Genomic DNA, 22,596 nt, shown 5'->3' with positions numbered 1-22,596 from the left:
CCCATACTGACATCACAATACCCCATAATGACATCACAATACCCCATAATGACATCACAATACCCCATAATGACATCACAATACCCCATAATGACATCACAATACCCCATAATGACATCACAATACCCCATAATGACATCACAATACCCCATAATGACATCACAATACCCCATAATGACATCACAATACCCCATAATGACATCACAATACCCCATAATGAAATCACAATACCCCATAATGACATCACAATACCCCATAATGACATCACAATACCCCATAATGACATCACAATACCCCATAATGAAAAAGCAAAAACTGATTTTTAATTGTATAAAAGAAAATAAAAACAGAAATACTTATTTACATAAGTATTCAGATCCTTTTCTATGAGACTTGAAATTGAGCTCCGGTGCATCCTGTTTCCATTGATCATCCTTGAGATGTTTCTACAACTTGATTGGAGTCCACCTGTGGTAAATTCAGTTGATTGGACATGATTAGGAAAGGCACACACCTGTCTATATAAGGTCCCACAGTTGACACTACATGCCAGAGCAAAAAACCAAGCCATGAGGTCGAAGTAATTGTCCGTAGAGCTCAGAGACAGAATTGTGTCGAGGCACAGATCTGGGGAAAGGTACCAACAAATGTCTGCAACATTGAAGATCCCCAAGAACATAGTGGCATCAATCATTCTGGAAGAATGAAGAAGTTTAGAACCACTAAGACACTTCCTAGAGCTGGCCGCCCAGCCAAACTGAGCAATCAGGGGAGAAGGGCCTTGGTCAGGGAGGTGACCAAGGACACAATAGTCACGCTAACAGAGCTCCAGAGTTCCTCTGTGGAGATGAGAGAACCTTGCAGAAGGACAACCATCTCTGCAGCACTTCACCAACCAGGCCTTTATGGTAGAGTGGCCAGACGGAAGCCACTCCTCAGTAAATGGCAAATGACAACCCACTTGGAGTTTGCCAAAAGGCACCTAAAGACTTGCAGACCATAAGAAACAACATTCTCTGGTCTGATGAAGCCAAGATTGAACTCTTTGGCCTGAATGCCAAACATGGCACCATCCCTACAGTGAAGCATGGTGGTGGCAGTATCATATTGTGGGGATGTTTTTCAGCAGCAGGGACTGGGAGACTAGTCAGGAACGAGGCAAAGATGAACAGGGGTGATGGTTCACCTTCCAATAGGACAACAACCCTAAGAACACAGCCAAGACAATGCAGGAGTGGCTTCATGACAATTCTGTGAATGTCCTTGAGTGGCCCAGCCAGGCCTCAGGCTTGAACCGGATAGAACTTCTCTGGAGAGACCTAAAAATAGCCGAGCTATGTTTTTTTTAATAAGGCTGTAACGTAACAAAATATGGAAAAGTCAAGGGGTCTTAATACTTTCCGAATGCACTGTATATATCTATATATATATGTATATTAGTTTACATTTTTTGGGTTGTTACGCAGCATTAACACACCATTACCTGCATCTGCATCTCTCTGTAGCAGTGCATTCTGGGAAGGCACACGTGTTTGACCACCCAGGTGTGTGGGTGTGGTGTTGACAGCAGGTAATACTGATCGGTTGGAGGGTGTAGTTAGGGGTGGGGTCATCCCATAGTCAAGCCTAGTGGATGGTGAGTGTTATAGTTAGTCCCTTTGTAGTGAAATATGATGTTATAACTAGTCCCTCTGTATCTGTAGTGAAACATGATGTTATAACTAGTCCCTCTGTATCTGTAGTGAAACATGATGTTATAACTAGTCCCTCTGTATCTGTAGTGAAACATGATGTTATAACTAGTCCCTCTGTATCTGTAGTGAAACATGATGTTATAACTAGTCCCTCTGTAGTGAAACATGATGATATAACTAGTCCCTCTGTAGTGAAACATGGTGTTATAACTAGTCCCTCTGTGGTGAAACATGATGATATAACTAGTCCCTCTGTGGTGAAACATGATGATATAACTAGTCCCTCTGTAGTGAAACATGATGATATAACTAGTCCCTCTGTGGTGAAACATGGTGTTATAACTAGTCCCTCTGTAGTGAAACATGATGATATAACTAGTCCCTCTGTGGTGAAACATGATGTTATAACTAGTCCCTCTGTAGTGAAACATGGTGTTATAACTAGTCCCTCTGTGGTGAAACATGATGATATAACTAGTCCCTCTGTGGTGAAACATGATGTTATAACTAGTCCCTCTGTATCTGTAGTGAAACATGATGTTATAACTAGTCCCTCTGTGGTGAAACATGGTGTTATAACTAGTCCCTCTGTAGTGAAACATGATGATATAACTAGTCCCTCTGTGGTGAAACATGATGATATAACTAGTCCCTCTGTGGTGAAACATGATGTTATAACTAGTCCCTCTGTATCTGTGGTGAAACATGATGTTATAACTAGTCCCTCTGTATCTGTGGTGAAACATGATGTTATAACTAGTCCCTCTGTATCTGTAGTGAAACATGATGTTATAACTAGTCCCTCTGTGGTGAAACATGATGTTATAACTAGTCCCTCTGTGGTGAAACATGATGTTATAACTAGTCCCTCTGTAGTGAAACATGATGTTATAACTAGTCCCTCTGTATCTGTGGTGAAACATGATGTTATAACTAGTCCCTCTGTGGTGAAACATGATGATATAACTAGTCCCTCTGTAGTGAAACATGATGTTATAACTAGTCCCTCTGTATCTGTAGTGAAACATGATGTTATAACTAGTCCCTCTGTGGTGAAACATGATGTTATAACTAGTCCCTCTGTAGTGAAACATGATGTTATAACTAGTCCCTCTGTATCTGTGGTGAAACATGATGTTATAACTAGTCCCTCTGCAGTGAAACATGATGTTATAACTAGTCCCTCTGTGTCTGTAGTGAAACATGGTGTTATAACTAGTCCCTCTGTAGTGAAACATGGTGTTATAACTAGTCCCTCTTTAGTGAAACATGGTGTTATAACTAGTCCCTCTTTAGTGAAACATGGTGTTATAACTAGTCCCTCTGTAGTGAAACATGTTGTTATAACTAGTCCCTCTGTAGTGAAACATGTTGTTATAACTAGTCCCTATGTAAACCATTACCCTGTGACAAGTTATAGTGGGTTTAGTGTTTGTCTCTGTTGATTTCAGTGATTCCCTGGTTCGGTGGTTCACTGGTTCAGTGCTTCGGTGCAGTGCCACTGCGCATGCAATGTCACATGTGGATCGTCGGAGTCAAATGCCAAAATCTTAATTGAGACAACGCTGAAATTGCTTGCGAGTCAGTATCACATTTAAAATGTAGTTTAGACTTGTTAATTATTACTATATATTATTTTATTTAACCTTCATTTAACTAGGCAAGTCAGTTAAGAACAAATTATTTTTTACAATAACGGCCTACTCCCGGCCAAACCCAGACGACGCTGGGACAAATGTGCGCAGCCGTATGGGAGGCTTCTGAGGCAAATATCTCTTATTGAGCTCATCCTTTAGCGCCAGATTAGGTTTGCTTATCAATAAACAGGAAGGCTTTTTTCTTCCACTCCTATAAATCAAGATCATTGTATTAATAGGTATAGAATGTTCTAGTGTACTAATAGGTATATAACATTCTAGTGTACTAATAGGTATATAACCTTCTTGTCTATTAATAGGTATAGAACCTTCTTGTCTATTAATAGGTATAGAACCTTCTTGTCTATTAATAGGTATAGAACCTTCAATTGTATTAATAGGTATAGAACCTTCTATTGTACTACATGCATAAGGTGTCAAATGCATCCTGTCATTAGCATGGTTTGATGGTTCACTGGTTTGGTGGTTCACTGGTTTGGTGGTTCACTGGTTCGGTGGTTCACTGGTTCGGTGGTTCACTGATTCGTTGGTAGTGGGACTATAATCAGTCATTTAATCTCTCTCTCTCTCTCTCTCTCTCTCTCTCTCTCTCTGTGTCTCTCTCTATCTCTCTCTCTCTCTCTCTCTCTCAGGTCTAAGAGGAAAGTTCTTGGGCGCAGGAACTCTGAGGAAGACCGATGCCGTGTCTTTCCCCTATCCTCCTCCTCTTCTTTCTCCTCCACTCCTCCAGTGACCCCTCCAAGCCCTAGCCCCACCCTTCTGCAACCTCTTGAGGTGTTAGGATCCAGTAAGGTGAGAGGTCATAGGTTAGGGGTCAGCAGCAGCAGTGACAGCTTCAAGGCTCTGCTCCTGAGGAAGGGAAGTCGCTGCGACCCTGTAGCTCGCATGTCTGCAGCCGAGAGACTCCGCAGTACTGCCCCCAAACACATGATGGCGGCACCACATAGCCAGAGCTCACAGAGTCAGAGCTCACGGAGCCAGAGCTCACAGAGTCAGAGCTCATGGAGCTCACCAAGCCAGAGCTCACAGAGCCAGAGCTCACAGAGCCTGTGCTCACAGAGCCAGCATTCACAGAGCTCACAGAGTCAAAGCTCACAGAGCTCACCAAGCCAGAGCTCACAGAGCCAGAGCTCACAGAGCCAGCACTCACAGAGCTCACAGAGTCAGAGCTCACGGAGCTCACCAAGCCAGAGCTCACAGAGCCATCCCCTGTCAGACATACACCTGCAGCTTGGAGTGGAGTCACACACTCACACCCCTCAGCCCTTTGCACAAACACACACTGTCCAGCTAATGACGCTACACCTACCCCAGTCCCAGTCCACACACAGACACAGGAGGAGGGCAGAGTGGGCACTCACTGAGGGCACGCTCCCTCTCTCCTCCCTGTCCTCCCCCACGTACCCCTCCCCCTCCCCCTCTCTTTGGGGGTGGCGGCCCCCCCGCTCCCGCACTCCCCCTTGCTCAGCCAGCCGGCGTTTCGCTGCCCGCAGCCGACTACCCAGCAGCCCCATGACTGCCATCTCGGAGCGGGAAGGGGAGGGCGAATCAATGGAGGGCAATGGGTTGGCCGTGACATGCGATTCCTGCAAGACTTTTGGATTGATCAAGCTCACTGTCGGACGTGCCGAGGCCACCAATGGCAGCCTTGATTGGCAGCAGAGCAGGTCTATGGAGACACACACCGTCTTGTGGGTCGGCTAGAGCACCAGACTGGTGAGTCGCTGTCCTACTCATATACCCAGGACAGAGGCTTCAGTCCAGGATCTAGGAGACTTTATGTATCCTGCACCCGGGGGAAATTGTTGGAAGTCGAACACTGTTGAAAAAAAAAAAAACCTACCAGCCACCAGACTGGCTATTGTACAGGACAGTGGAGGCTGGTGAGCACAGCAATAGGAGGATGGGCTCGTTGTAACGGCTGGAATGGAATTAGTGGAGTGGAGTTAAACATGTGTTTGATACCATTTGATTTATTTCATTCCCGGTATTACAATGAGTCCGTCCTCCTCTCGCTCCTTCCACCAGCCTCCACTGGTACAAGATGATTGTCTCTGTTAATAGATTATTGGGTAACATGAATGTTGTTTTTTTTCTCTGACCTGTTGTTTCAGTCAAGTATCTAGTTTTAGTATGCAGCAGTAGCCATTTTGAGATTAAGAAAGCAACATTGTATTATATTATTAAAATATATATATTAAAAAAAAATGTATTTTGAGGTTTCAGTTACCAAAGACAAACTGTCCCTCCCAGTGAAGCAACTGCTGCAGTGGGCATGTCTGAGAATGTCTCTTTTGATTGTGATTGGCTTATTGTTTGGAATCATGATTGTGATTGGTGGAATGCATTCTGCTAAAGTTACCCTACCTATATTTATATTATTTGATACTTAAATAGTCTTTAAAACAAATCAACATATTTAGCAGATGTTATTGCGGGTGTAGTGAAATGCTTGTTTTTCCTACTGTAGCTCCGACAGTGCAGTAATATCTAACAATTTACAACAAAACACACACATCTAAAAGTAAAATAATGAAATTAAGACAAAATAAAAATATTTCATGAATTAAATCATCTTATTTAGTTTTTTTTGACATTTGACATAATTTGATTGAGACTTTTTTTGTAAATGTAGTATGTGCTTCACTTCCCTCATCTCATTATAAAGTATCTTCTGTCTCGTTTATTTTTTATTTATCTTTAATACCTTTGTACATTTTTATAACAGTTGATTTTGTGTTCTATGAGTTTTCAAGTGTATTTTATTTGAGAATTGTGAAGACAATGGAGTCCCATTTTTATATAGGTTATCTGGATTATTCCTGGTGCTAGATATGGGTTTAGGGCTTAGAGGTTAGAGTTAAAGTGTGTACAGATTGTGTTTAGATGACAGATGTGACATATCTATAAGGATGAAGTCAGATGAACGATAGACAGAGATTAGAGGTGGAGTGGTTATGGGGGAAGGATAGATACAAGGACAGGGTCATGTAAAAGAGAGAGAGAGAGAGAGAGAGAGAGCGAGAGAGAGAGAGAGAGGGGGCAGTGTGAGGTGAAAAAGAGTAAGAGAGAGAGAGAGAGAGAGAGAGAGAGAGAGAGAGGGGGCAGTGTTAGGTGAAAAAGAGTAAGAGAGAGAGAGAGAGAGAGAGAGAGAGAGAGAGACTGATGTACAGACTGATGTACAGACTGAGGAGAAGGCTTAATGATGAGTTGAATAAAGTATATTATGACAGAGATCTGTCTACTGCGTTCTAATTTACACACGCACACGCCCGCGCCCGCGCCCACGCCCACACACACACGCACACACAGACGGTCCACTTGCGGGGTTAAGAGTGCCTGTGTGTAAAGGTTGCTGGTTCGAATCCCCGAAGCCGACAAGGTTAATAAACATCGATCGATGTGCCCTTGAGCAAAGCACTTAGCCCTAATTGCTCCTATAAGTTGCTCTGGATAAGAGGGCCTGCTTAACGACTAAAATCTAAACATGTACTGCTGTCTGATTGACACACACGTCAGTATTGTTGACATCTGTTGTTGTGGTGACAGACTGAACAGGAACTGTAGAGGTCAGAGGTCAGAGATATGATATATATATATATATATATATATATGTATGTATAATAGCCTTCATCATTGATTCCTTATTGTCACCCACGTATCTAATCATCACTAATCGTCACTAACTGATTAATCACTGCATGTGTCACCGTGGTGATTTCCATTGTTACGCACATAGATAACTCCTAATTGATTTGCTAACTGATTGGTTGGTTGCTAATTGATTGGTTTTGTGAATGGCATCTCCTGTCCATATGTTGATTTGCATTGTTACTCACAGACTTAATCTTCACTAACTGATGGCTAATTGTAGTCTTTGTGAATGACGTCGGCCAATTCCCAGGGGTGCCAACACACACACAATGCCTGCCAAAACTCACTAGTCGTAATAGGTTCTCTGAATGTGAGGCCTTAAACAATTAATTAATTTAAACTGTCTTAATATACCCACTGTAAAGACTGTTCTACTCTGCAGAGAACAAACAGGACTGTGTGTGTGTGTGTGTGTGTGTGTGTGTGTGTGTGTGTGTGTGTGTTTTAATCCTGATGTCAGCGGCTGCAGTGAGTGAGAGCGCAGAGGATAAGATGAGCTAATTACTGAGAGAGAGAGAGAGAGAGAGAGAGAGAGAGAGAGAGAGAGAGAGAGAGAGAGAGAGAGAGAGAGAGAGAGAGAGAGAGAGAGAGAGAGAGAGAGACAGAGAGAGAGAGAGAGACAGAGAGAGAGAGAGACAGAGAGAGAGAGAGAGAGAGAGAGAGAGAGAGAGAGAGAGAGAGAGAGAGAGAGAGAAAACAGGGAGAGGGTGAGAGAGAGAGAGAAACAACAGGGAGAGGGTGAGAGAGAAAGAGGGGAAGAGGAGTGAAAATGTCATTATTCCCACTGCAGCCCCTCTACACAGAAGACACAGTGCTGCAGCTAACAGCGTATGTGAGCAATACATATTTCCTTCCTCATGGTCCTATATTTGATCATTAACGAGCTATCGTGTGTGTGTGTGTTTTTGTGTGTGTGTGTGTGTGTGTGTGTGTGGTGGGCAGAGGGGTATCACTGTTGGGCAGAAGGAGATCACTGCTGGCTCCATCCTGCTAGCTCCATCCTGCTAGCTCCACCCTGCTAGCAACCTGGTGGCTCCATCCTGCTAGCTCCATCCTGCTATCTCCATCCTGCTAGCTCCAACCTGGTGGCTCCAACCTGCTAGCTCCATCCTAGTAGCTCCATCCTGCTATCTCCATCCTGGTGGCTCCAACCTGCTAGCTCCATCCTAGTAGCTCCAACCTGCTAGCTCCATCCTGCTAGCTCCATCCTGCTGGCTCCAACCTGGCGGCTCCAACCTGGTGGCTCCACCCTGCTAGCTCCAACCTGGTGGCTCCAACCTGGCGGCTCCAACCTGGAGGCTCCACCCTGCTGGCTCCAACCTGGTGGCTCCAACCTGGAGGCCCCATCCTGGTGGCTCCATCCTGGTGGCTCCAACCTGGTGGCTCCAACCTGCTGGCTCCATCCTGGTGGCTCCATCCTGGTGGCTCCAACCTGGCGGCTCCAACCTGGCGGCTCCAACCTGGCGGCTCCAACCTGGTGGCTCCAACCTGCTAGCTCCATCCTGGTGGCTCCATCCTGGTGGCTCCAACCTGCTAGCTCCATCCTGCTAGCTCCATCCTGCTAGCTCCATCCTGGTGGCTCCAACCTGGTGGCTCCAACCTGGCGGCTCCATCCTGCTAGCATCCTGTCTTTGACAATTTTTAGGGCCTTCCTCTGACACCGCCTGGTATAGAGTTCCTGGATGGCAGGAAGATTGGCGCCAGTGATGTCCTGGGCTGTTCGCACTACCCTCTGTAGCGCCTTGCGGTCGAAGCTCTCAACCTTCTCCACTACAGCACCGTCGATGAGAATAGGGGCCTGCTCTGTCCTCTTTTTCTTGTAGTCCGCAATCATCTCCTTTGCCTTGATTTGCTCAAGACATGTCAGCCTTTTCATTTGAATTAATTTGTAAAAATGGCTAAAAACATCATTCCATATTGTGTGTAGATCAGTAACACAATAGATCAACGTTAATCCATTTTAAATTCAGGCTGTAACACAATAAAACATGGAAGAGGTCAAGGGCTGTGAATATTTGAAGGGACTGTACATTCAGGATTGGGACTGTTACTCTTTCCATTTCACCTCCTTTTCTTTCCGAATCGCATATTTCAAAAACAGCGATCATCTAAACACTGAGAGCTAACATTACCTCAGTTATCATCTACCTGCAGTGTTATCCCTTAGAGCTAACATTACCTCAGTTATCATCTACCTGCAGTGTTATCCCTTAGAGCTAACATTACCTCAGTTATCATCTACCTGCAGTGTTATCCTTAGAGCTAACATTACCTCAGTTATCATCTACCTGCAGTGTTATGCCTTAGAGCTAACATTACCTCAGTTATCATCTATCTGCAGTGTTATCCCTTAGAGCTAACATTACCTCAGTTATCATCTACCTGCAGTGTTATGCCTTAGAGCTAACATTACCTTAGTTATCATCTACCTACAGTGTTATCCCTTAGAGCTAACATTACCTCAGTTATCATCTACCTGCAGTGTTATCCCTTAGAGCGAACATTACCTCAGTTATCATCTACCTGCAGTGTTATGCCTTCGAGTGAACATTACCTCAGTTATCATCTACCTACAGTGTTATGCCTTAGAGCTAACATTACCTCAGTTATCATCTACCTGCAGTGTTATCCCTTAGAGCTAACATTACCTCAGTTATCATCTACCTGCAGTGTTATCCCTTAGAGCTGACATTACCTCAGTTATCATCTACCTACAGTGTTATGCCTTAGAGCTAACATTACCTCAGTTATCATCTACCTGCAGTGTTATCCCTTAGAGCTAACATTGCCTCAGTTATCATCTACCTGCAGTGTTATCCCTTAGAGCTAATATTGCCTCAGTTATCATCTACCTGCAGTGTTATCCCTTAGAGCTAACATTGCCTCAGTTATCATCTACCTGCAGTGTTATCCCTTAGAGCTAACATTACCTCAGTTATCATCTACCTGCAGTGTTATCCCTTAGAGCTAACATTACCTCAGTTATCAACTCCCTGCAGTGTTATCCCTTAGAGCGAACATTACCTCAGTTATCATCTACCTGCAGTGTTATCCCTTAGAGCGAACATTAACTCAGTTATCATCTACCTGCAGTGTTATCCCTTAGAGCAAACATTAACTCAGTTATCATCTACCTGCAGTGTTATCCCTTAGAGCTAACATTACCTCAGTTATCATCTACCTGCAGTGTTATCCCTTAGAGCTAACATGACCTCAGTTATCATCTACCTGCAGTGTTATCCCTTAGAGCTAACATTACCTCAGTTATCATCTACCTGCAGTGTTATCCCTTAGAGCTAACATTGCCTCAGTTATCATCTACCTGCAGTGTTATCCTTTAGAGCTAACATTGCCTCAGTTATCATCTACCTGCAGTGTTATCCCTTAGAGCTAACATTACCTCAGTTATCATCTACCTGCAGTGTTATCCCTTAAAGCTAACATGACCTCAGTTATCATCTACCTGCAGTGTTATCCCTTAGAGCTAACATTGCCTCAGTTATCATCTACCTGCAGTGTTATCCCTTAGAGCTAACATTACCTCAGTTATCATCTACCTGCAGTGTTATCCCTTAAAGATAACATTACCTCAGTTATCATCTACCTGCAGTATTATCCCTTAGAGCTAACATGACCTCAGTTATCATCTACCTGCAGTGTTATCCCTTAGAGCTAACATTGCCTCAGTTATCATCTACCTGCAGTGTTATCCCGTAGAGCTAACATTGCCTCAGTTATCATCTACCTGCAGTGTTATCCCGTAGAGCTAACATTACCTCAGGTATCATCTACCTGCAGTGTTATCCCTTAGAGCTAACATGACCTCAGTTATCATCTACCTGCAGTGTTATCCCTTAGAGCTAACATTGCCTCAGTTATCATCTACCTGCAGTCTTATCCCTTAGAGCTAACATTACCTCAGTTATCATCTACCTGCAGTGTTATCCCTTAGAGCTAACATTGCCTCAGTTATCATCTACCTGCAGTGTTATCCCTTAGAGCTAACATTGCCTCAGTTATCATCTACCTGCAGTGTTATCCCTTAGAGCTAACATTACCTCAGTTATCATCTACCTGCAGTGTTATGCCTTAGAGCTAACATTACCTCAGTTATCATCTACCTGCAGTGTTATCCCTTAGAGCTAACATGACCTCAGTTATCATCTACCTGCAGTGTTATCCCTTAGAGCTAACATTACCTCAGTTATCATCTACCTGCAGTGTTATCCCTTAGAGCTAACATTGCCTCAGTTATCATCTACCTGCAGTGTTATCCCTTAGAGATAACATTACCTCAGATATCATCTACCTGCAGTGTTATCCCTTAGAGCTAACATTGCCTCAGTTATCATCTACCTGCAGTGTTATCCCTTAGAGCTAACATTGCCTCAGTTATCATCTACCTGCAGTGTTATCCCTTAGAGCTAACATTGCCTCAGTTATCATCTACCTGCAGTTTTATCCCTTAGAGCTAACATTACCTCAGTTATCATCTACCTACAGTGTTATCCTTTAGAGCTAACATTACCTCAGCAACAGCAGGTGAGGTGTTGCTTATTTAGATGACCTGAATCAGAGTCCTATGGAGTTGACATGAGGTCAACCTGTTTGTCAGGGATTACAGAGTCTGATAGAGATTGGCTAGATTGGTCTGTGTAATCCGGACCAGATTAGGACAGGGACATTCTGAGATCTCAATGGATCCAGCAGTACAGTATATATCTGACCCAGACCTGGGTTCAAGTACATTTGTATTTCATTATTGTTTAATCTTATTTGAAATACTTTTAAATACTTATTTAAGTTTACAAGTGTTTTAATGATGAATCTTTCATACAAAGGCCAAAGATTTTAATATGCGTTTCCCAAAACACCACGCAGAAAGAACATTCGCTAAGTGCTTAATTGAAGCATGTGTACAGTAGATACTGATTGGATAGAAATAACATTAGCTAAGTGCTTAATTGAAGCGTGTGTACAGCAGACACTGATTGGATCGAAAGAACATTCGCTAAGTGCTTAATTGAAGTGTGTGTACAGTAGATACTGATTGGATAGAAATAACATTAGCTAAGTGCTTAATTGAAGCGTGTGTACAGTAGATACTGATTGGATAGAAAGAACATTCGCCTAAGTGCTTAATTGAAGCGGGTGTACAGTAGACACTGATTGGATAGAAAGAAAAGCAGCGCCGCTCTCCGATCAGCTTTCTACATTAAAATCTTACAAAAAACGTTTTAATTATTCCACAATACTGACGATGGATCAGCTCCTAGAGATATACAGTTGAAGTCGAAAGTTTACATACACCTTAGCCAAATACATTTAAACTCAGTTTTTCACAATTCCTGACATTTAATCCTAGTAAAAATTCCCTGTTTTAGGTCAGTTAGGATCACCACTTAATTTTAAGAATGTGGAATGTCAGATTAATAGTAGAGATTGATTTATTTCAGCTTTTATTTCTTTCATCACATTCCCAGTGGGTCAGAAGTTTACATACACTCAATTAGTATTTGATAGCATTGCCTTTAAATTGTTTAACTTGGGTCAAATATTTCGGGAAGCCTTCCACAAGCTTCCCACAATAAATTGGGTGAATTTTGGCCCCTTCCTCCTGACAAAGCTGGTGTAACTGAGTCAGGTTTGTAGGCCTCCTTGCTCGCACACGCTTTGTCAGTTCTGCCCACAAATGTTCTATAGGATTGAGGTCAGGGCTTTGTGATGGCCACTCCAATACCTTGACTTTGTTTTCCTTAAGCCATTTTGCCACAACTTTGGAAGTATGCTTGGGGTCATTGTCCATTTGGAAGACCCATTTGTGACCAAGCTTTAACTTCCTGACTGATGTCTTAAGATGTTGCTTCAATATATCCACACAATTTTCCAGCCTCATCATGCCATCTATTTTGTGAAGTGCACCAGTCGCTCCTGCAGCAAAGCACCCCCACAACATGCTGCTGCCACACCCCACAACATGCTGCTGCCACCCCCGTGCTTCACGGTTGTGATGGTGTTCTTTGGCTTCCCCTTTTTTCCTCCAAACATAACGATGGTCATTATGACCAAATCATTAGAAAAAAAATTACAGACTCCTCTTTAAATCTGCGTATTCCTCCAAAGCTCAGTAGTCCTGAGTCTGCACAACTCTGCCAGGACCTAGGATCAAGGGAGACACTCAAGTGTTTTAGTACTATATCTCTTGACACAATGATGAAAATAATCATGGCCTCTAAACCTCCAAGCTGCATACTGGATCCTATTCCAACTAAACTACTGAAAGAGCTGCTTCCTGTGCTTGGCCCTCCTATGTTGAACATAATAAACGGCTCTCTATCCACCGGATGTGTACCAAACTCACTAAAAGTGGCAGTAATAAAGCCTCTCTTGAAAAAGCCAAACCTTGACCCAGAAAATATAAAAAACTATCGGCCTATATCAAATCTTCCATTCCTCTCAAAAATGTTAAAAAAAAGCTGTTGCGCAGCAACTCACTGCCTTCCTGAAGACAAACAATGTATACGAAATGCTTCAGTCTGGTTTTAGACCCCATCATAGCACTGAGACGGCACTTGTGAAGGTGGTAAATTACATTTTAATGGCATCGGACCGAGGCTCTGCATCTGTCCTCGTGCTCCTAGACCTTAGTGCTGCTTTTGATACCATCGATCACCACATTCTTTTGGAGAGATTGGAAACCCAAATTGGTCTACACGGACAAGTTCTGGCCTGGTTTAGATCTTATCTGTCGGAAAGATATCAGTTTGTCAGTTTGTCTCTGTGGATGGTTTGTCCTCTGACAAATCAACTGTAAATTTCGGTGTTCCTCAAGGTTCCGTTTTAGGACCACTATTGTTTTCATTATATATTTTACCTCTTGGGGATGTCATTCGAAAGCATAATGTTAACTTTCACTGCTATGCGGATGACACACCGCTGCACATTTCGATGAAACATGGTGAAGCCCCAACATTGCCCTTGCTAGAAGCATGTGTTTCAGACATAAGGAAGTGGTTGGCTGCAAATGTTCTACGTTTAAACTCAAACAAATCAGAGAAGATTGTTCTAGGTCCCAAGAAACAAAGAGATCTTCTGTTGAAACTGACAATTAATCTTGATGGTTGTACAGTCGTCTCAAATAAAACTGTGAAGGACCTCGTCGTTACTCTGGACCATATTCTCTCTTTTGACGAACATTTCAAGACTGTTTCAAAGACAGCTTTTTTCCATCTACGTAACATTGCAAAAATCAGACGTTTTCTGTCCAAAAATGATGCAGAAAAATGAATCCATGCTTTTGTCACATCTAGGTTAGACTACTGCAATACTCTACTTTCCGGCTACCCGGATAAAGCACTAAATAAACTTCAGTTAGTGCTAAATACGGCAGCTAGAATCTTGACTAGGACCAAAAAATTTGATCATATTACTCCACTGCTAGCCTCTCTATACTGGCTTCCTGTTAAGGTAAGGGCTGATTTCAAGGTTTTACTGCTTACCAACAATGTATTACATGTGCTTGCTCCTACCTAGCTTTCCGACTTGGTCCTGCCGTACATACCTACACGTACGCTATGGTCACAAGACGCAGGCCTCCTAATTGTCCCTAGAATCTCTGCGCAAACAGTTGGAGGCAGGGCTTTCACCTATAGAGCTCCATTTTTATGGAATGGTCTGCCCATCCATGTGAGAGACGCAGACTCGGTCTCAACCTTTAAGTCTTTATTGAAGACTCATCTCTTCAGTAGGTCCATTGATTGAGTGTAGTCTGGCCCAGGAGTGTGAAGGTGAATGGAAAGGCACTGGAGCAACGAACCACCCTTGCTGTCTCTGCCTGGCCGGTTCCCCTCTCTCCACTGGGATTCTCTGCCTCTAACCCTATTACAGGGGCTGAGTCACTGGCTTACTGGTGCTCTTCCATGCCGTCCCTAGGAGGGGTGCGTCACTTGAGTGGGTTGAGTCACTGACATGGTCTTCCTGTCTGGGTTGGCGCCTCCCCTTGGGTTGTGCCGTGGCAGAGAGTTTTGTGGGCTATACTCGGCCTTGTCTCAGGATGGTAAGTTGATGGTTGAAGATATCCCTCTAGTGGTGTGGGGGCTGTGCTTTGGCAAAACGGGTGGTGTTATATCCTGCCTGTTTGGCCCTGTCCGGGAGTATCATCGGATGGGGCCACAGTGTCTCCTGACCCCTCCTGTCTCAGCCTCCAGTATTTATGCTGCAGTAGTTTATTTGTCGGGGGGCTAGGGTCAGTCTGTTATATCTGGAGTATTTCTCCTGTCTTATTCGGTAACCTGTGTGAATTTAAGTATGCTCTCTCTAATTCTCTCTTTCTCTCTCTCTTTCTTTCTTTCTCTCTCTCGGAGGACTTGAGCCCTAGGACATGCCTCAGGACTACCTGGCCTGATGACTCCTTGCTGTCCCCAGTCCACCTGGCCATGCTACTGGTCCAGTTTCAACTGTTCTGACCTGACCTGTTCACCGGACGTGCTACCTGTCCCAGACCTGCTGTTTTCAACTGTCTAGAGACAGCAGGAGCGGTAGAGATACTCTCAATGATCAACTATGAAAAGCCAACTGATATTTACTCCTGAGGTCTTGACCTGATGTACCCTTGACAACTACTGTGATTATTATTATTTGACAATGCTGGTCATTTATGAGCATTTGAACATCTTGGCCATGTTCTGTTATAATCTCCACGCGGCACGAGCAGAAGAGGACTGGCCACCCCTCATAGCCTGGTTCCTCTCTAGGTTTCTTCCTAGGTTTTGGCCATTCTAGGAACTTTTTCCTAGCCACCATGCGGCTACACCTGCATTGCTTGCTGTTTGGGGTTTTAGGCTGGTGATTAATTTATTTGAATTTGGCGCTCTGTGTTTTCCCTGGCTTTTGGCCAGGTGGGACGCTAGCATCCCATATGTCCCAGAGAGGTTAAAGCATCTTAGACTAGGAGTGCTGATTTAGGATCAGGTCCCCCAAGTAATCTTATACATTAAGGCAAAACGTATCCTAGATCAGGATTCCTCCTCTGGGAAGCTTGCTTTATGGTGTAACGTTACTGCTGCAGCCTCCACTACCGGCACTCACCACTGAGAGGTGCTGCTATGCTGTTGTCTGTCCTGCATGCCTGCTCCTGGCCATCTGACTGAAGGTAAGAGTAATTAAGCTTGGATCTAGGGTTGCAAAATTCCACTAACTTTCCTTCTAATTCACAGGTTTTACAGAAATCCTGGTTAGAAGATTCCCGGAATATGAAGGAATAAGCAGGGAATTTGGAATCCTCCAAATAGGATTTCTGGGAATTTTGATAGTGGGATCAAAATGAAGTCGACGCTACCAAGCTTATGGGAAACACAACCCAGACTGTAATTCAGTTACTCATGTTGTTCATACTCTCTCTGTTGTTCTGTGTGTTGCGCTCTCATGTTGAAATAGAATGGGGGGGGGGGGGGGGGGGGGGGTAGGAAATAAGGAATGTGAGGGAGAGAGGGAGGGAGAAAGGAAAAGAGGGAAAGAGAGCAACCAAGAGAGAGAGAGAGAGATGAAGGGAGAGAAAAAGATAGAGGTAGAGAGAGATGAATGGAGAGAGAGACAGAGGGAGGGAGAGATAAAGGGAGAGATATAAAGGGAGATAGAGGGAGAGAGAGAGAGACAGAGGGAGGGAGAGATAGAGAGATGGAGGGATGTCTCCTCTATATCTCTGTATCTCCCACTCTGCTCTCTTCTTTATATTTCTGTATCTCCATCTGTCCTCTACTCTCTCTCCTCTATATCTCCCTCTGTCCTCTACTCTCTCTCCTCTGTTTCTCCCTCTGTCCTCTACTCTCTCTCCTCTGTTTCTCCCTCTGTCCTCTACTCTCTCTCTTCTGTTTCTCCCTCTGTCCTCTACTCTCTCTCTTCTGTTTCTCCCTCTGTCCTCTACTCTCTCTCTTCTGTTTCTCCCTCTGTCCTCTACACTCTCTCTCCTCTGTTTCTCCCTCTGTCCTCTACTCTCTCTCCTCTGTTTCTCCCTCTGTCCTCTACTCTCTCTCCTCTGTTTCTCCCTCTGTCCTCTACTCTCTCTCCTCTATATCTCCCTCTGTCCTCTACTCTCTCTCCTCTATATCTCCACATCTCCCTCTTTTTCTCCATCTCTCCCTTTTTCTTACACACACACACACACTCAACAAACAGTCACATACAATAACTCACTGACTTCTAAACAGACAGTGATCAGGGCTACCTGAGTTATTATCATTATTGATCTCTTTCTGATCAATAATGATATCTATATCAATATATTATTTTAAATATATACTGTATGTATATTACCGTTCAAAAGTTTGGGGTCACTTAGAAATGTCCTTGTTTTCCATGAGTTGCAAAATGAATAAGAAATGTGGTCAAGACGTTGACAAGGTTTAAATAATGATTTTTAATTGAAATAATAATTGTGTCCTTCGAACTTTGCTTTCGTCAAAGAATCCTCCATTTGCAGCAATTACAGCCTTGCAGACCTTTGGCGTTCTAGTTGTTAATTTGTTGAGGTGATCTGAAGAGATTTCACCCCATGCTTCCTGAAGCACCTCCCACAAGTTGGCTGATGGGCACTTCTTACACGATCAAGCTGCTCCCACAACAGCTCAATAGGGTTGAGATCCGATGACTGTGCTGGCCACTCCATTATAGACAGAATACCAGCTGACTGCTTCTTCTCTAAATAGTTATTGCATAGTTTGGAGCTGTGCAACTTGGTCACATGACACTTGGTCATTGTCATGTTGTAGGAGGAAATGGCTCCAATTAAGTGCGGTCCACAGGGTATGGCATGGCGTTGTAAAATGGAGGGATAGCCTTTCTTCTTCAAGATCCCTTTTACTTTGTACAAATTTAATGTACTTGTCGTCTTGCTCAGTTGTGCACCGGGGCCTCCCACTCCTCTTTCTATTCTGGTTAGAGCCCGTTTGCGTTGTTCTGTGAAGGGAGTAGTACACAGCGTTGTACGAGATCTTCAGTTTCTTGGCAATTTCTCGCATGGAATAGCCTTCATTTCTCAGAATAAGAATAGACTGACGAGTTTCAAATGAAAGTTATTATTGTAAATATTGTGAGAAGATAACACAGTGATACGGGGATAGATAGAGACAAAAGGACAGTTAGAGACAGAAGGACAGATAGAGACAAAAGGACAGATAGAGACAGATAGAGACAGAAGGATAGATAGGGACAGAAGGACAGATAGGGACAGAAGGACAGATGGAGACAGAAGGACGGATAGGGACAGAAGGACAGATAGGGACAGAAGGACAGATAGGGACAGAAGGACGGATAGGGACAGAAGGACAGATAGGGACAGAAGGACAGATAGGGACAGAAGGACAATAGAGACAGAAGGCAGAAGGACAGACAGAGAAAGATGGCAGAAGGACAGATCTGGACATAGAGTGAAAGTCGGAAGTTTACATACACTTAGTTTGGAGTCATTAAAACTTGTTTTTCAACCACTCCACACGTCTTGTTAACAAACTATAGTTTTGGCAAGTCAGTTAGGACATCTACTTTGTGCATGACACAAGTAATTTTTCCAACAATTGTTTACAGACAGCTTATTTCACTTATAATTCACTGTATCACAATTCCAGTGGGTCAGAAGTATACATACACTAAGTTGACTGCCTTTAAACAGCTTGGAAAATTCCAGAAAATTATGTAATGACTTTAGAAGCTTCTGATAGGCCACTGCTCCAAAACCGCCATAAATAAGTCAGACTACGGTTTGCAACTCCACATGGGGACAAAGATAGTACTTTTTGGAGAAATGTCCTCTGATCTGATGAAACAAAAATAGAACTGTTTGGCCATAATGACCATCGTTATGTTTGGAGGAAAAAGGGGGAGGCTTGCAAGCCGAAGAACACCATCCCAAGCAGCTACCATGGGTGTGGCAGCATCATGTTGTGGGGGTGCTTTGCTGCAGGAGGGACTGGTGCACCTCACATGATAGATAGCATCATGAGGCAGGAATATTATGTGGATATGTTAAAACAACGTCTCAAGACATCAGTCAGGAAGTTAAGTAAAAACATTTTAAAGTACTACTTAAAACCTCTTTGGGATAAGGGGCAGCATTTTCACTTTTGGATTAATAGCGTGCCCGATTTCAATTTCCTGCTACTCATGCCAAGAATATATGCATATTATTAGTAGATTTGGATAGAAAACACTCTGAAGTTTCTAAAACTGCTTGAATCATGTCTGTGAGTATAACAGAACTTATGTAGCAGGTAAAACCCTGAGGACTAACCATTCAGATTTGTTTATTTTTTATGTCACTGTCTATTCAATGAGTTTTCATTGGGAAACGAGATTTCTAAGGCACTTGTTTGCAGTTCCTACCGCTTCCACTGGATGTCACCAGTCTTTGGAAATTGGTTGATGTTATTCCTTTGTGTAATGAAGAAGTACGGCCGGTCTTGAATTTGTGTCATTTGAAGTGTACTTTTTGAGAAGGCTCTTGACTGGAAAAGTAGCGTGAGTTTGTTGACTTCCTTTGTTGAATACAGATTGTCCCGTCTACAATTTGATCGATTATTAACGTTTAAAAATACCTAAAGTTGTATTACAAAAGTAGTTTGAAATGTTTTGGCAAATTTAACTTTTGAGACATTTTATAGTGACGTTGCACAAATTGGAAGCTGTTTTTTTCTGGATCAAACCCGCCAAATAAATGGACATTTTGGATATATATCGACAGAATTAATCGAACAAAAGGACCATTTGTGATGTTTATGGGACATATTGGAGTGCCAACAAAAGAAGCTCATCAAAGGTAAGGCGTGATTTATATTTTATTTCTGCGTTGTGTGTGGTGTCTGTTGGGTTGAAATATGCTACTCTCTCTTTGTTTACTGTTGTGCTATCATCAGATAATAGCTTCTTATGCTTTCGCCGAAAAGCCTTTTTGAAATCTGACCTGGATTCACAACGAGTGTAGCTTTAATTTGGTATCTTACATGTGTGATTTAATGAAAGTTTGAATTTATAGTATTTTATTTGAATTTGGCGCCCTGCATTTTCCCTGGCAATTGGCCAGGTGGGACATTTGTGTCCCGTCTATCCCAGAGAAGTTAAAGCTTGGTCGCAAATGGGTCTTCCAAATTAACAATGACCCCAAGCATACTTCCAAAGTTGTGGCAAAATGGCTTAAGGACAACAATGTCTAGGTATTGGAGTGGCCATCACAAAGCCCTGATCTCAATCCTATAGAAACTGTGTGGGCAGAACTGAAAAAGCGTGTGCGAGCCAGGAGGCCTACAAACCTGACTCAGTTACACCAGCTCTGTCAGGAGGAATGGGCCAAAATTCACCCAACTTAATGTGGGAAGCTTGTGGAAGGCTACCCGAAATGTTTGACCCAAGTTACATAATTTAAAGGCAATGCTAACAAATACTATTTGAATGTATGTAAACTTCTGACCCATTGGGAATGTGATGAAAGAAATAAAAGCTGAAATAAATCATTCTCTCTACTGGTATTCTGACATTTCACATTCTTAAAATAAAGTGGTGATCCTAACTGACCTAAGACAGGGAATGTTTACTAGGATTAAATGTCAGAACTGGTAAAAAACTGACAGACGGACAGATAGAGAAAGGAAGATAGACAGGCACATAGACAGGCAGGCAGGCAGGCAGGCAGACAGACAGACAGACAGACAGACAGACAGACAGACAGACAGACAGACAGACAGACAGACAGACAGACAGACAGACAGACAGACAGACAGACAGAAGGTTGATCCAACTTGTTCTCAGGGTCTCTAATAATTTTCTACAGCACTTTGACAGACAGACACACACACACACACACACACACACACACACACACACACACACACACACACACACACACACACACACACCAAATGCAATCAATCAAATTTCTCAAGCCCTTTTTTACATCAGCAGTTGTCACAAAGTGCTTTATAGAAACTCAGCCTAAAACCCCAGTAAGCAACGCAGATGCAGAAGCCCGTTGGATGGGAAAAACTCCCTAGAAGGCAGGAACCTAGAGAGGAACCGGGCTCAGAGGGGTGGCCAGTCTTCTTCTGGCTGTGCCGGGTGGAGACTATAAGAGTGCATGGCCATTAAGTTCCAGATTGTTCTACAAGATCTTCTAATGGTCACAGATGCCCAGCGGGGTCAAATAATCATCACTGTGGTTAAAGAGGGTGCAACGGGTCAGCACCTCAGGAGTAAATGTCAGTTGGTTTTTCATAGCCGAGCATTCAGAGGTCGAGACAGCAGATGCGGTAGAGAGGGAGAGAGAGACGCACACACACACACACTGGATGTCGACTTGATAAAGATGAAGAGGGTGTTTTGTTTGTCTAACCCTTTCCGATAGCGCTACTTGAGGTGTGTTTACACAGCTGCTACATATCACACACACACACACACACACACACACACACACACACACACACACACACACACACACACACACACACACACACACACTTGCATACGTTCCAACAGTACTTGCACACATATCTAGTTACTTCATCTTTCTGCTACTCATACACACATGTCGACAAGCAGTATGACATTCCAGTCTGCTTGTGTATTTGTTTATGTGTGTGTATGTGTATATGTGTGTGTGTGTGTGTGTGTGTGTGTGTGTGTGTGTGTGTGTGTGTGTGTGTGTGTGTGTGTGTGTGTGCGTGTGCGTGTGTGTGTGTTTGTGTGTGTAAGTGTTGGGGGATATAGGGAGAAGAGATGAGATGTGGGTCTCAGCCTCAGCATATGACCCTGATTACCAGGAGAGAGGGGAGGGGTTTGTCAAGTCAGTACCTGCGACTCGTTTCAGGTAACTAGGCGCATGTCGCTGGTCACTACTTCACAGGACACGCATTTGAACTTCTAACTCTTGTCTGTTAAATCAAAATGAAGTTTTTGGAGGGCAGAAATGCCTTCTGGAACGTGTGAATTTTCATGTGCCTTAATAACGAACTTGTATGCCATCTGTAAATACGAAATACAATTGTTAATTACCTGTTGAGTGTAGGGGGCAGTATTTTGATTTTTGGATGAAAAACGTACCCAAATTTAACTGCCTATTTCTCAGGCCCAGAATCTAGAATATGCATATAATTGTCAGATTAGGATAAAAAACACTCTAAAGTTTCCAAAACTGTCAACATATTGTCTGTGAGTATAACAGAACGGATATTGCAGGCGAAAACCTGAGGAAAATTCAACCAGGAAGTGGCCTCTATTTTGAAAGCTCCATGTTCCATTGAATGCCTTCCCTCCATTTAAAGGGATATCAACCAGATTCCTTTTCCTACGGCTTCCCCAAGTTGTGAACAGTCTTTATACATAGTTTCAGGCTTTTATTTTGCTTGCTCAACAGTTTGTAGCAGCCATTGTGTCTCTCTCTCCTATTGACGAAGCTAAAGTCCCGGTTGATATATTATCGATTATATATTGAAAAAACAACCTGAGGATTGATTATAAAAAACGTTTGACATGTTTCTGTGGACATTATGGACACTATTTGGAATTTTCATCTGCGATGTCGTGACCGCTCGAGCCTATGGATTTCTGAA

General features: G+C 43.2%; 1 protein-coding gene across 1 annotated transcript in view; it reads left to right on the top strand.

Annotated features, from left to right (window-relative positions):
• The window catches only part of LOC110504261 (NHS-like protein 1), a 41,953-nt gene extending 35,367 nt beyond the window's left edge, over window positions 1–6,586 (top strand). The window contains 1 exon segment of the mRNA XM_036962741.1: window positions 3,985–6,586. Coding sequence (XP_036818636.1) covers window positions 3,985–5,056 — 1,072 coding nt within the window. The 3' untranslated portion in view covers window positions 5,057–6,586.
• The last annotated feature ends 16,010 nt before the right edge of the window (window positions 6,587–22,596 follow it).

The sequence above is a fragment of the Oncorhynchus mykiss genome, chromosome 25 (assembly GCF_013265735.2).
Source record: "Oncorhynchus mykiss isolate Arlee chromosome 25, USDA_OmykA_1.1, whole genome shotgun sequence".
In the NCBI taxonomy this organism is placed as follows: domain Eukaryota; kingdom Metazoa; phylum Chordata; class Actinopteri; order Salmoniformes; family Salmonidae; genus Oncorhynchus; species Oncorhynchus mykiss.
Note: the sequence above shows the minus strand (reverse complement) of the source record. Positions and strands in the feature narration are given on the sequence as shown.